The sequence below is a fragment of the Enhydra lutris genome, unplaced genomic scaffold (genome assembly GCF_002288905.1).
Source record: "Enhydra lutris kenyoni isolate GAN:26980312 unplaced genomic scaffold, ASM228890v2 scaffoldscaffold4, whole genome shotgun sequence".
Lineage (NCBI taxonomy): Eukaryota > Metazoa > Chordata > Mammalia > Carnivora > Mustelidae > Enhydra > Enhydra lutris.
This window is the reverse complement of record NW_019154088.1, coordinates 31,594,692-31,610,558: the sequence shown is the minus strand read 5'-3', so window position 1 is coordinate 31,610,558 and position 15,867 is coordinate 31,594,692. Positions and strand designations below refer to the sequence as shown.

The following is a 15,867-nucleotide window of genomic DNA, read 5'->3' as shown; positions in this document are numbered from 1 at the left end:
ATGTTTCTTCCACCCAAATGTGTTATTCTGATAAATGTGTGCAATGACCAGTCATTCTGACTAGTATTCTCTCCTATCATGGCATTGTTGACTCAAACTCATAGTTGAAGTATATATAGATATATATTAAATATATGTTAAAATATATTAATAATATATATTAAAACATGAGGAGCATACATACCTTTCAATGAGATGATTTTCATGCGTGGAAAGGGTTGCATTCTACCTATGCATATTTTTATGTTGTTCTTCATGAAGATTTAGAAGGTTTTCTTCACAGGTTAAAGTTTTGGAGTTGGGATGCAATGCAGCCTTGTCTTTTGGTTGCTTTGCCTTTGAGGAGAGTTCTGGAACTCCAGATTTGGCTGAAGCAGCATTATGTTCTTCTGGCATTCCTGATTCACCTGTGTTTTCTGAACTTTCCTTTTCACTGCCCAGCCTTGAAGTGGTTAGCTCTGAGCTTTCCCCACAGATCGTAGCTTGGGGTAAACCATCTGCTTCCTTTCCGACATCAGATACTTCCTGATGGGGAGGACTTGAAAGAGCCACCATGTCTGCCTCCTCAGCCAAGAGAGATGTATCGCTAAACTCAGGGGAGTCAGCTGCTGTTTGTTGGGGCACAGCAGCCTCACCGGAAACAGCAGGTTCGTCTGGAGGAGGGCCGGAAAGGCAGGGCTCATCTCCATCCAGGTCATCATCAACACAGGCCTCAAAGAAGCATTCAGGTTCCTCCTTGTCCTCTAAGCCAGAGTCGGTCATGTCCGGTGGCACTGGAGTGTTACTCTTCTCTTCCACGTAACTGGTGACCTCCCCACAATCACTGTCATGAGAGGAGAGAGATAAGTAGGAATAAAAGTCCCCTTTTCTCAGCTGGATGGGCCGGTGAGAATGTTCCAACACCTTCTCCTTGATCTGAGTTAATGAGGTAGGAGCAGCTGCCTCATTTTCAGGTTGAGATTTACTTTTTAGGGCCGTTGAAGCCATGTCGATGATTTCCTTAACAAAGTCGTGTACGGAACAATCCTCAGCATCTTTTTGATGGGAAACATCTGGCTCGCAGTCACAACAGGAAATGTTGTCACTGACAGAAACGTTCTCCTCTGTTTCATTTTGTTCAAGTGCTAGGCAGCAACGAGCAGATTTTCCAGCCACGCTTGGTGCATCATTAGATGAAGATTTCAGTATATCAGAATCCTGCCTACTGGTAACTCTAGCTTCTGAAGGCAGCTCTGGGCAAGACTTCTCAGTGGGAGTAGAAGCAGTTGTTGGATTTTCAAAATGGTGGTGGTTTTGACATTTCTTTGGACGGTGTCTAACAGCTTGGGGAACAAATTCATTTCCAGCAATATTTGCATCATCTGAGCTATCCATAAATACTTTACACTTACAATGCTCACTGTCTGAATTCTTCTTCCCAGTTGTACCGAGACTTTCCGATTCCTTCGAGATCCCATTCTGTTCATCTTTCTGCCCTTCTGGCGTGCTTTCAATATTGCCATTTTCCATGTCAGCCACGTATGGGTCTTTATTGACTTTGAAAATATTTTTCTTATTTTCACCCTTTGTCCCTAACTCATGAGTGTGGGATAAATTCTTGCTGTTTCCATTACTTTCGGAGAGACGTTTGATGGAGCTGTTAAGTAGAGCCTCGATGTTCAGGGTATCAGAGGGATTGGTCATCTCACTACTACTGACATCCTTACTGCCCTTTATTTCATCACTGAGATTACACCTTCTCTTATCTTTTGTCAAGGAAAGCTTTGGTCTGATCCAGGTCTGCAGTTCATTCTTTATATAGTCCAATCCTGACATTAAGTTGCATTCTTCATAAATTTCATCATCTGTTGCAATACTGGAGTCGTCATCCTCATCTTTGATGCATAGCTCTTCTTCTGTCAAGGTGAGGGTAGAGCTAGAAAGGAGGTCACTGTCATCTTCATCATCAGTGCAAGCAGAGGTACAAGAGACATTAACAATCATGCTGACATTGACGTCGCTTTCATCAGCCACCGACCGAGTCAGGCGCTTCCTGAATGATGCATTTGATTCTGGGATCTTGTTCTTGTGTAATACAATATCCTCTGAGCAAAGAGAGAGCTCATCGCTGCTACTTAGTTCTGTAAGAGATGCTGGCGAGTCTTCATTGATAGAAGATGCTATGTCCAATGACAGCTGGCCAGTAAAGGACATCTTTTGGGAACTGCTTTGGAGAGTCATATCAGAGACACTCCGTTTTATCTTTTGCTCTGAAGGGCTCTGGATATTCTCCAAACGATTCAGGAGATCGAGTGTCCTTTTACTCAGTTCACCAACTGAGCCACTGCTCACGCTTATGTCCCCAGAGCTGTGACAGCTAAAAAGATCCTCGTTGCTTTTATAGGATGTCAACCAACTTTCCAAAGAGGTGCTTCGCTGGAGGCTGTCACTGCCATTTTTAAGGATGCCCAACCCAAATAAATCACCCCCTGGAGAAAGGGACTCAATAGATGAGCTGTGGGATAACAGGGAGAGCTGTCTGCCATTATGCATGCCAGTGAATGTCTTCTCTCCATTACCACTTTTATATGAACTTCGATCCATTTCATGGGATGCACTTGCCAAAAGCCTTTCATGGGGAGGTGCATCTGGCTGTAACTCTGTAGCCTGATGTTTAGATTTGCAGGACTTTTTATCAAAATAAAAACCATGAAGCAGGGGATCCTCCACATGTGCTTTTTCGCTTTGTGACTGTTTCATTATCATTGGTAATTTGAGTTTTGAGCCTTGGAGGTACGAGTAATCATAAAATGTAAACACATCATGTTTTCCTTGTAATTCTTCTCCCAAACAATCAGGGGTATATTTGGTAACACTGTTTAAATCTCCAACTTTTCCATTTACACAACTCACTGGTGAAATGGATGACTGAGAGCTGTTTGGAAGCTTAATGCGTTCCTCCTCATCTTTGAATTTCTGCTTTAACACATTAACTGCATCTCCCATTTGTGGGTCCAGATGTTCAGTTTCAGGGTTACTTGGGGACCCATCCACCACATTGAGCAAGCACATTTCTGAGTTGGTGGTGGTTTCAGTGTCCCCTTCACTCACGATTCCACTCTCACTGCCTGAATTCTGGCTCATGTCGCCTCCATGGCACGGGCAGGGCTTCACCAAATTGGAACCTCCGACGAGGTCCGGCAAAGATTTGGTGGATGAAAATGAAGAGTCTTTACTGAGACTCTTTGTTAAAACACTAGGCTGCGCCACACTGGTGAACTTCGGATTGTTTTTCAGAAATGGCATGTGGCTGTCCTCATAGAGTTCCACATTGTGGAGGCTGTACACTTGGTAAATGTGTGGACTGGAGGGAGCAGTGATACTTGAGGCATACTGAGATCCCCCATGGTCACCTGCCTCTTCTTCATAACCAGGGTCCTCATTACCTATCTCTTCAAGCTTTAAGGAAGGCATGACAGGTTGGGGTTCTTGATCAAGATCATTTGAGTCTTCATTCAAACTAATTAACTTGTTGCTTATGTCAGTTTCATCCCATTCCAGGGCATCCTCACTTGTCCCATTTAGGTCCATCAAGCCAGGATCAATCACATTCAAAGTCTCCTGTGTAGGAGGAGCAGAAAAAGAAGAAGAAGAAGAAGAAGAAGAAGAATTAGGGAACACAAGCATGAACATTTTATCCATTCAAAATCTCTTGGAAGAGTCAGGAAAGAAATTTGCCCCAAGCATGGATTTGAAAGATAGCATAATTATCAGCTCTATTCTCCTCTGGAATAACATCCAAAATTATTGAAATGGGTTTTTCTATCAATAGTAATTTGTCACTGAAGGTAATAACATAGATTAAAATGTAAGATTATTAGAGTCAAGTTGTAATTTTTGGAATAAACCATTTCCTTTCGATTCTTCTACATTTATTTATTTATTTATTTATTTATTTGACAGACAGAGATCACAAGTAGGCAGAGAGGCAGGCAGAGAGAGGAAGGGAAGCAGACTCCCCACTGAGCAGAGAGCCCGATGCGGGGCTCGATCCCAGGACCCTGGGACCACGACCCCAGCCGAAGGCAGAGGCTTCAACCCACTGAGCCACCCAGGTGCCCCAATTCTTCTACATTTTTAACCTGGGATTGGATGAAGATAAAACTGTGAGGTAAATGAAGGTAGAAAGAGTACAGTCTGTGACATCTTGAAGGCACATTCGCTCTGATACTCTTAGTCCTGCAGTCCACTGTGGAATACCATTTGCAGCCACAGGTGGCAGACCCCCTCTTCTCTATGCTTGGGTTTTCCACTTGAAGCAGCTTTTGCCATGGGGAAATAGAATAAGCTTGTAACCACCTGTAGAGCCACTCATGGCCAGAGACCCTTGTTTGTCCATCTTTTCTTCTGCCTTCCCTTGCAGAATTTGGCCCTGTTCCCAAATAGACCCAAGATAGACAACACTTGACTGGTTTTCTCACCTACATGCAATTGGACCCTGAGTCTTGAGCCCCGGTTCTCTTAGTCTCTCTCTCTCTCTTCCTTCCCCCAGTCTCTTCCTATGACAGAAATTCTACTTCGATCTTATGAACTTGCCTCACTATTTCCAGTCCTGCCCCTATTTATTAAAAGCAGGAACCCTCCCCTCCAGACCTAGAATAACAAATATCTGAAGACTTCCTGACTCTGAAGTTTGACTCAGCCCAGATTCTCTTACATTTCATTCTGCCAGCACAGTTGGGATCCTTGATCTTTCCTTGGATGTCCTGCCTTTAACTTGGTTTAGGTAGAGCTTGACACATTAATCTGGGACATCATGGGTGAATGGGCTCCTGGACTCTGTCCAGATTCCCTCACCATCCTCACTTGCTGCCCAGCTGTCCAGATTCATGCCAGAACCAAGAGAGGTGATACAGGTATGCAGGCCCTGACAGGCTCACCTACAGACAGAAACTCAGAATTCTGTAGCTCAGCTTCTGTTTATGCAGGGTAGTCAAACCGATAAGCATGGCTCTAGAACAGTGCCAAGTGGTTGAAATGCTGACCTTGCCACCTACCAGCTTTGGACAAGTTGCTTAACCTTTCTGAGTAGTGATCTCTTCGCATCACTTATGAAGGGGGCTAGCATTATCGGTCTTTTGAGATAATTTTGAATACTACTGAGCTAATGCTTGTGAAGAACCGAGGAGGCAGTCAATATTAGGTAGCTCTAACTCTGAGTCCATGCAGCATTGCTCGAGAGTGGCCTTGAGTCAATTCATAAAGGGTTCTCTCTGCCTACTCTCCCTCCTTATCATTCCTTTCAATTTGTCCTAAAAACCATAAGGGATTCATGACCTGGTAGGGAGAGAGAGATGTCACACAGTATAATAGGTCAGCATATTTGCATTACAATTCAGAATTATTTTAAGGGTCTGGTTGAAAAACAGGCCATGATGCTTTTATTCCTCAGTAGGGGGTGGGGAAAGGCTTTGCCAGGAACACATTCACAAAACTTCCCTAAGAAGCCCTCAGTCTTTCCTGGCACTAGTAGTTAAAGGATACCACAGAACCTCATTAAGTGTAAAATACCCATTAGCACTTTATTATACTGGATATGTAAGAGATTATCTGTATAGCCTACTTAAGTTTAAAAGAGTCCAGTTACAAAGTAAACATTAATTAAGAGACATTTTTATATTTGTGACAGAAACCTTTCATGCTGCCAATGTTAGAGCAGTTCATCTAGAACACTGGCAGTCATCATACTCACTTAGGTATGGAGTACATTCACTGTGATGAATTTTTATTAGGATTTCTGTTTATCCTTTGCTTGCTGATAAAGGAAGCACTAATGACCAGTTAGTATGGCTAGTGAATGTTAAAATCTTCAGCTGTAGAAACAATCAATCAGTCTAATCAAATAGTGTATTAATTTCAAATACTATCTTGCCTGACACCGGACTCTGAGAGTGCTAATAAATAATTGAACTAGTCTTTCAGAGACGCTCTCTTTGTAACTCTCTGGTTGGCTTCAACATTTAGCAGCACGGATTTTCTCTGAGAGTCCTAAACCCAGGGGCTCACACCAGATGCAAGCATTGTGCCATCTGGGTGTGTGTCAAGAGCTTAGCCCAAATGACGCCTGTCACTTGGACTTGTCTTCCGCGACACAGTCATTTTCTGACCAAATGCCTCTGTGGCTTTACAAGTGCAAGCCTCAGGAAGTGGAAAACTTACAGCAGCACCTTAAAGAACAAATCTTTTGCTCAACTAGTAGTTGGGGTGGAGATTTGCCACAGGAAAAAGATGAAACTTTAGGATAAAATATTGTCCTTTCCCCTCCTTAAGTCTCTCTTCCTATAGATCTCTTAAATTTATTGTAATTGCTGAAATTTTTTATATGTCAATTCCTGGGACTATCTGACAAGATCCTTTAGGAAATCATTGACTTTGGACTTAAATTTTTATATATTAAAGAAGTGCGATTTGTTCTGCCCTCATTCACTCCCTTCTGTTGTGGATTAAATTCTGTCAACATTTTCAATAAAATCTCCATTTCCTCAAGATTTAACCTCAAACATAAAACCTCCCCTGGGAGCAAGTAAGTATGGAAAGTTTCCAAGAGGAAGGGCATGGGATATTTATATAACTAAAAAGTTATCCTTGAAAGAAATGATATGTGTATAGAGAGATATAACTGGCAGGAAAATTATTTGGTCGAATGCTCTCTTTGATGATAGCTCAGCAGCCAGTAATGCTCAAGCTAATTAACCATTTGTTGTTATTTTTCTAGAGAAACTGTCTAGTACTTTTTCAAAAGGCACAAATATTCCTGTCTTTGATAACGTGATAAATCAAAAATGGATTTAGACAAAATCTAATACTTGACTGAAACCAAAAGGATGGTGAGTAGTTCATGAGGTTCCAATAGAGACACTGCAATTCCAAAGATAATTCTGAGTTAAATTAATTTGCGTGAGGCTCTTTCATTCATAAACTTGCTTCATTGGTGTAGAATTTGTCCTAAACCTAATGCTCTATAGAAATAATTGCACACACATACACAGACCCCTTCAAGATCTGCTCAAGAAACAAGTGGATTAATTGGTGCTGGGTTTTGGTGGTTGGTTTTTGTTGTTGTTGTTTTGTTTTGTTTTGTTTTTAGTTCTTGGAAGTAGGTTATTTATTTCACCACAATACATCCAGAGAAAGTAAAAGAGGCCGGAGAAAAGATGATGATGATGACGAAAGAATCAAGATTCCAACTGTAGCAAGTAATGTACATCAGAATTAACTTCTTTCTGTACTTGTATGGCTGTAATTGAATTAGGTCTCCCAGGATTGCATTTCTAGGATTTTCTTAAAATTTTAGTGGGTTTTTATAAGAGAGAAGAAACACATTACCAGCTAAAGTATGGGGATGAAAGAGCCCGACATTCTATAAAACAACCCAACATATGATATGATATGATATGATATGATATAGTTGCATCTTTTGAAAAACTAAAGGTCAAAAAGATCAGCATGAACAGAATGTTCCAGTCAAACTTCTGGTGCTCGAAATGGGCAAAACCATCAGGAGGTCTTGCATTTTGTGTTCCTCCTGTTTATTTCAGGTCCAGGACTTCATTAAGCAATACCACTTGCAAAGTCCTGGGAATAGAGATTTATCTATAGAGAAGTAGAATATAACAAAAACATAAAAATAAATAAAAATGATTAAAAACAGAAACATCATTAACTGTAATTGAGTAAAGATCTGTGTATTTACCGTACAGCAAAAAGCAGACCACGGGGAAGTTTGAGGTTATGGACAGGAGAGAGAAACTACATACATGGATCAGGGTGGGGAAGTTAAATTAAAGAAGGGGAAATTCCAACTTTCATATATTTGTTCTGTTTTCCTGATGCAATTATTTTTTCTTGTCTCCCCCTCCAAATCTAAAACCAGAGTATCTGAGCATTAGATGCAAAATTGCTTTCCTAAACTTGACTTAGGTAGAAATTTTTTAAAAACAAAAACAACATCAACAACCATAACAAATTGCTAGTTTTCAGAAAATGGAAAGACAGCTTTTAAGAGAACTTGGAGTTTGTTGTAATCTGCCTCTTTTGGGGCAGAGGTAGATTCAGAGTTAGCATGAAAAAATATAGATGAAAAAAGAAATAGGATGAAAAGCAAAGATGTTCACTAAATGCTTATCAATCATTTTGGGATTTAGGGCAGAAATTCAAATAGATCTGACTGTGAATCCTGACTCTCTTCTCTCACATGTTAGCTCTGTGGTCCTGGGCAAGTTATTTAACAGTTAGTAGTGACTTAGTTCAATTATTTAATGGGCCTCAGTTCTATCATTTGTATACCCAAGATAATCACAGCACATTGGATCTACCTTAGGGAGTGTTGGGAGCTTCGAAAGAGAATATGTATGTCAAGTCCTATGGAGAGGGCAGGAGGTTGGCACACAGTAGGCGCCAATGACTGGCAGCTATCAGCATAGATTCCCTTTGCTTAAGTGGGACAGGGCTGACAATTAAATAACCATAACTATGTTTGCATGAAGACTGGTGGTTGGCTGACTAATCTCTTTAGCACAACCACATGCATTAAATTGAAATTTAATGAAATAAACATCAATTAGACCCTTTACTCACTCCCATTGCGCGATAAATAGGGTCTAGGTTGTCTTTGTCTGTCCTGACTGGGCTTATCTCTCAGGAATAACCAGAGGAGAAAAGACACCTGCCCAGCCCTCAGCAAGGCCCATAACTCAAGCACTTTCTACTCCCTGAAAATAATCTTTTTTTTTTTTTAAAGGCAGGTCCATTGTCTGTGAAATTCTATCACAACTGACACATGAGAGCAATCAAATCCTGCTCACTATCTATCAGATTGACAATAATGTTAAAGTAACTTGTCTCAGCTCAGAAAATGCTTTGAAAGTCTATCTCACACTAATGATCAAAAACTGTTCTAGCAAATGCTCTTTTTCAATAACAAAGCTGATCAGAAACTCAAAACAGACAAATAAAACCCAAAGTCATCTTACAAATTGTACTAAAATGAGTGCTGACATGGACATATTTCCTAGTCTTGACTATACAGACATTTCTGAAATAGTTGAAAAGGAAAAATCCACTGGATGTTGTTTTAAAGTGAGTTTTATAATAGCAAAAAATTGCCTTATTTCTTAACAGGGCCCAGGGACAAAAAAGAGAGTCCAATATTAAGAATCAGGGGTTTTCTTCCCAGATGTAATCTCTATGAGGGCAGGGGCTCTGTCTGTCTTGTTTCCAGAAGAGCCCCAGAACCTGAAACAGTGCCTGGCAGAAAGCAGGTTCTCAGAAACCTTTCCTGCGTGAATTGCATGAAGACTGGGCTGTGGTCTCATGACCTCTTCAAAAGATCTGGCGAAAGATCCAAAGGTGACATTCTGCCACAGTGAAATCCCCTAGAGAATTTCTGACTTTCTAGCTGGTGTCCCCTCTCAATTAAAAAAGCTAGTATCCTCAGAAACATTATGCTCAGTAAAAGCCACATAGAAAAAGTTATATATTGTATGGCTTCATTTATATGAAATTTCAGACTAGGTAAGTCCCTAGAAACAGAATACAAATTGGTGGTCACTAGGGGCCTGGAGGAAGGGACAAGGGAAGCAGTTGTTCAACACCTGTGGGGTTTCCTTCAGAAAATGTTTTGGAATTAGAAGTGATGGTTACATAACATGGGAATGTACTCTATGCCAGTGAACTGCTCACTTTAAATGATTAATTTTATGTCATGCTAATTTTACCCCAATTAAAAGAAGGAAAAAAAAAACAAAAACAAAAAACTGGGTGGCTCAGTCACTTAAGCATCTACCTTTAGCTTAGGTCATGATCCTGGGATCCTGGGATCGAGCCCTGCATTGGAGTCTGCTTCTCCCTCTCCCTCTGCCCCCTCCCCAACTTGTGTGTACTCTCTCTCAAGCAAATAAAATCTTTTAAAATATAAAAATAAAATAAAATAAACAAACAAGCTAACAGGAGTCTTCAGTCCCATTGAGTTTCAGAGCCTGTAATACCATCAAACATAACAGGACTTCATCACTCTCTCAAGGAACTTGCTTATAAATATTACAACAGATAATATATCTGAATTCATTTATATTTTGGTGCATATATTACCAATAAAGATTATCTTTTTATTACATCCCTCTTTGTTTGGTCTGTGTGCATGCTCATCATCGTCAGAAATGCTGAAGAAGAGAGCATCCTGTATGTAGTACTTCTCTTAGCTCAACTTCATTCGTTTTGATGCATTAGGCTCTTTTGAGGAGACAGGAGTGGGATTAATAGACCCCTTATTTGCTGGGCTGGTCCAATCTCCTTTGACCTTATTTTACTGGATTCCTCTGTAGTATTTGACTCCATTTTTCTTGAAATTTTCTCCTCCTTTGGTTACTTTGATGCTAAGCCTCCTCATAAAATCCATTTCAGCTGCCTTTTAGATGACAGGATGTCTCACAGTTCTGTCTTGCCTCTTTTCACCCTATAGACTTCCCCGCCTTGAGTTTAGCCATCACTGCTATTGTCTTTTATTTTGAAGGGTATATATGCTACATTTAAGAGAAAGGAACTCAAGAGAAAGTATGGGGGAGGGGGACATTGCAAGAAGAGGGAACAGTAAGAAGCAAAGGCAGATGGGATAGAATTTTATGGGTACTTTCATAGGAGGGAAGAGCAACCAGCAAAGGAAACAAACAGCAGGAAAATGTAAGGAGGACTGTATAATATCATGGAAGATAAGAGAAGGGGAGATTTAAAGCAGTGGGTGGTTTAGAGTGTTTTAAGAGCAGAAGAGATAAGAAGAATGGGAGGTGAGGGAAGACCACTGAATTAGCAAGAAGAAAGTCATTTGTAACCTTAGAGAAGGCAGATCCTAGAGGCTGGAAGGTCAGGATTGAGGATCGTATATGCCAAAGAATAGCCTGAAGAAATCCTGGTTCCCCAGTAATATTGCTGTTGAAATCGGGAGCCCTGTCCTACCAGGTGCCCTTCACCACCTTTTGTGTCCTCCAGCATCAGTCTTGAAAGGAGAATGGAAGTGGAGAAACCATGGAAGCCAAAGAATGAATAAGGTTCAATAAGCAGGGTGATCCTGAGGCTGTAGGAAGGAATTCCACAGAAGAAAGAAGGGTCCACGAAATAGAAGCACTGCTTTCTTTCTTTTCTACAACTTGAGTTTCACTGGAGAGCCGGCCCCCCAGGACTGCTATTCAGATCAAGAAGCAGTACCTTGGGGCACCTGGGTGGCTCAGTGGGTTAAGCCTCTGCCTTCGGTTCAGATCATGGTCTTGGGGTCCTGGGATCAAGTCCTGCATCGGGCTCTCTGCTTGGTGGGTAGCCTGCTTCCCCCCTATCTCTCTCTGCCTGCCTCTCTGTGTACTTGTGATCTCTCTCTGTCAAATAAATAAATAAATAAAATCTTAAAAAAAAAAGGAAGCAGTATCTTCGTGCCAATCAATTAAAGACATTTAGATATTGTCATAATTACTAACTAACTCATAGGTGCAGTAGTCTCAGTGTTGGTAGTACTAAAGCTACATGGCAATAGTCAGATGCCTTGCTTCAAGCTATGTTGTCCTTAAGCATGTTAATTATGGTATAAATCATTACTCATATCTGTTAGGTGTCCACTGTAGGAAAAAGGTCCCTCCCCACCCAACTCCGAACATTTTATGGGAAGTAACTCACAAAATCATCTGCTACCATTGGTAAATAAATCATTTTGTCTTGACTGTTGCTTTATATGCAAACATATTGAAACTTTCATCATATTCACAACAAAGTGAATGAGAAAATTAGGTATCTTGTTCTTTGTCACTATTTTGTTTTCCTGAAAATTTTTCTCTGTAGTTTCAAGAAAGTAACTAAATTCAGAATGGCTTAAAAATGAAACAAACAAGCAAAAAAGAACTTAGGTACAGGTTCTTAAATAAAAGGATGTCTTTATCTGACCTCTTCAGTATCATATACAGCTGAAACAAATAAAAGGAAGTACAGAAGAGACATAACTTCAATAAAGTCGTAAAACCCCAACCACAATAAGATGGTGGCATTTTCTACATTCTAGCACATGATAAACCTATTTAGAAGTCAGTGACAGAACCACATACCAAGTCTCGTAAATAATGTGTTTCCCCCTAATGTAATATCTGGCCTCATTTTGCTGGCATCCTTTCAGCTGTTTGGTGTTTGCCTTTTGACTGTCAGGACTGACAGAACATTGGAGTTTTGTGCCTCTGGAGATCAATTTTGCCTCACCTTTGCCTTAGCGAAAAGTTAGACTCTTGTCCCTCCTTTATGATAAGGACCTCTCATTAATAAAAAGCCTACATTTTTTTTTTAAACCTGCAGAGCATATTCGTAGTAAAGAGGGGGTTAAAGGCGCTGTCAACTAGTGGAAATTTTCCAGCACATGGGCTTTTCTGTGACATAGAGTTGGGTCTCCAACTTCAGACTGAAATCTAAGAACATGAGATTTATGGCATGCTCCTGAGGTAGCTTAATGTGTAAGGAAGGACAGCCTTGCCAACATGCTGAGGTCGGCCTGAAAAGCCAAATACCAAATAACGCCCTTTACAAAGCACATATTAGCTGAGATAATTGTGTGTCTTTTCATTCTCAACAAGGTACATATGAAAAGCCAACACGGTGTTATTATTGTTCTTAATCGTCTGTTCCTCTCAGATAAATAAGCGGTGGGAGGTTTTGTTTGGTTTTTGTTTTTTTAATTCTAAGACTGTGACTACAGTGCACCATTTAGAGGGAAAAAAAAACTAAAACTAAAATGTTGGCCAATTTTGATAAAGCAGATTATCAAAAATGGTACATACAATTTCAGTCTCTTCTCCCTCCCAATCAATCAAACTTATCTTGCTTTTCTGACTTTTTCATCTGATTGGCCCAAGGTTTAAGATGATTAACAGGCAGCTCATCTATGATTCATTTTCTTATGATGGCTTAACCCTTGTTTCTATTATCTGATTTTATTCCATTTGATTTATACCTTTAATAGACTCCTTTAAAGATAACAGCATTCAGACTTAGGGAGAGCTAAACATTCTCAGAGTTGCTAGAACACCTCCCTTGCGTTGTCACTATTCCCTCCATAAAAGTGATGGGAGAGTACACAAGTTACACTTGATGCTGGAAAAGCTGCTTGAAATTTCAGGATGAATTTTCCTATAAGGTAATAAACATCTTTGATGTAAGTTTCCTGAGATTTTATACTTTTGATTCCTAGAATCCTTAGACATGTTAAAACCACAGAATCCCTGGGGGGATTTTCTTTTTCGATCTCAAGAGAGAAATACTAAGGATCCTAAGATCCGATTAGATTTAGAAACTCCATCTTGATTGCAACAGAAGCTCTGGTCCTGGTCTCTCATGGAGGAGGCACTTGAGAGTTTTGCATGTCAGGACGTTAATTCAAACTGTAACCCGAATCAAAGATTCCCAAATCAAAGACATGTAAATTTCATTCTAGAGGAAAAATGACCTCAAAATGTGAGTTCATTTTGTAAATTAAAAAAAAAAAAATAAGGCAATCTTAGGGGTTTAGGGTCACCTTAATCCCTTAAAATCCTTTTGCAAGGCAAAGGCAAAAATGACCAAAAATAACTAGAAGCCTCAAACCCTTCAGATATGGATTCTTTAAGCTGGCAATTTAGAGAATATGCTGAGTTTATAGTCCAGGGAGGCAGGACACTGACCCACCAGTGGAGCTAATTACCTGGACAAGACCTGCTGAATTTACTACTCCACGCACTCGACAACGGTAGCATTTGTGACTTATCTCTGCTTTGTTTGCACTCCGGGCACAGCGTAGCGTACGTTAACTACATAAACCTTGACTGCTTTTCTTTTCCCCTTAATAAATAGCAAGCAATCAGGGAAATATAAGGTAGGTGACCTCCACCTCCTCCCAAATCAACAATATTTTTCAAAGGTCTCCTTTACACAAGACATTCTCCTGGCAAACATCATTGCTGCTATTAGGAAGCGTGGGGAACACTTGGAGGAATAGAGATCCCTTATGTTTATCTGCAGATAGGCTCCATACCAAGGTAACAAAGCGTTATTTTTTTCTCCTAATTTAAAGTCCCTCCTCCCACCAAATTAATCATTTTCTCTCGTTATTTAGTAAAATCACTAGATGAGCTGTGACTCCATAAACTTTAGGAACTCATTTATTATGCTGCCTGATCAGACCTTGCATTTATTTACACAGTGTACCCATAAAACCCAGCTTTCATTAGTGCTGGGGAGGAACAGTCCTGCTCCCTACGCTGGGGAAGGTGAAGCTGGAGAAGATAATTAACCATGAAACAATAAGGAGGCTTGCTGGGTAAGCAGTAGTGTGAAAACAGTTACTACTCACAAAAGAGGGGAAATTAGCTTGCTGGATAAAAAAGGAAGTGTCAGATTGAAGACTGAAAGGCCTGCCAACAGAAGTAGATAGCTCTATGCATCATTAATGAAATTTTTTAACACTTAAACGCCACAGCTGTCCACATTTAAATGCATGTAAATGCCATGTGTTTCCAGAGATTAATATGCATGTTGAAAAATTTCTTTTCCCCTTAAACTTCTAGATGTTGTCTCTGTCTGTTTCATTTCACCTACTTTCTCTCCAAGAATAAAAATGCACCAGCTTTCTCAGCATTGTGTCCTCATTTCCAAAACTCACGTACACCGAGCATCCTGGAGATGGGCAGCGTGCTCATTATATTTTAACAAACACATTATTTTACATTCATAATACCGATATTTTAGTAAACAGAAAGTTTGTTTTGATTTTGATGCTTCACAGAGTGAAGACTTATGATGTGCGTTTCCTTTCAAAACTTCCTCCTGGAGCATTAGTGCTCCCCGAAGCAGCCCCATTTTGGCAGAAATTCAGTTCTGTGAAGTGCCAAAAGAAATAGAATAAACAAACACTGCTCCATGCAGCTGGCAAGATAATTTACATATTACTGTACACCAAACATGAAGACCTGAATATGGATTAGAGCGCCGGTGATGACACAAATGTCATATAGATAAAGAGAAACAAAATCCAACACATCGTTGTTTATTTTACCCCTGCTACTGTATGAGTGCCACTCAGAAAGAAAAAAAAATATGGAGGGATTGCTTTTTGAAAATTGGATTCCCTTCCTCATTTGAAGTGGCTTCTTTCAGACCATGAAACAAGAAAGAGAGCAAAAAGGCAAGGATTCTTTGGAGCCCCTCACATTCTGTGCTTTTGTCTTGCGAGTTCAACTGAGTGCAATGTGCATCAGTTTGAATGATGTGGGTTAGCCGTCTTACAGAAACAACCTTTAACATACGGGCACCTGGATCCCCACCTCGTCCTTGTGCGGCCCTTGAGGATTCTGGCTGAGCACATTGCTCTTTAACTGAGAATTTAAGTTCCCTGAGTGGGATCCTTGGGTAGGCAGGTCCAGTAGGCCATCCCGGCCCATTAAAGTTCCAGCTGGAAACACCACAGAGTAGATAGGACTTGCCTAGAATTCTTAGCTGACTTCTCTTCTCTCCTCATTCCTGCACATGTCAATGGCTTGCCTGCTGCAAAGGGGTTGACCCTTCCTGCTCATGACTAGATGTATTGGTGTCCTAGGGAGGAAGGGAAAACTCTCTAGATATTTATTGCCATAACTCCTTTCCAGTCCTTGGGGATGACAAGAGGATATGAAGAGTTAAGAAGGTAACACTTAACAAATGATGATGGTGACAAGGTAAGGAATACAGAGAACACCAGATATGTTTAGCTTCCACCAAAGTAAAAATTCTTTATCCCACATTGGACAAGGTTGACTTTTCTTATACTATCTTAGAAGTTTCTAGTACTTTAATATT

The 15,867-nt window shown here is 40.4% G+C and overlaps 1 protein-coding gene across 1 annotated transcript in view; it reads right to left on the bottom strand.

The window, feature by feature from the left end:
* LOC111139065 (A-kinase anchoring protein 6) overlaps positions 1–15,867 on the bottom strand; it is a 364,313-nt gene that overhangs the window by 5,864 nt on the left and 342,582 nt on the right. Inside the window, 1 exon segment of the mRNA XM_022491196.1 lies at positions 185–3,600. Within this exon segment, the coding sequence (XP_022346904.1) occupies positions 226–3,600 (3,375 nt within the window). The 3' untranslated portion in view covers positions 185–225.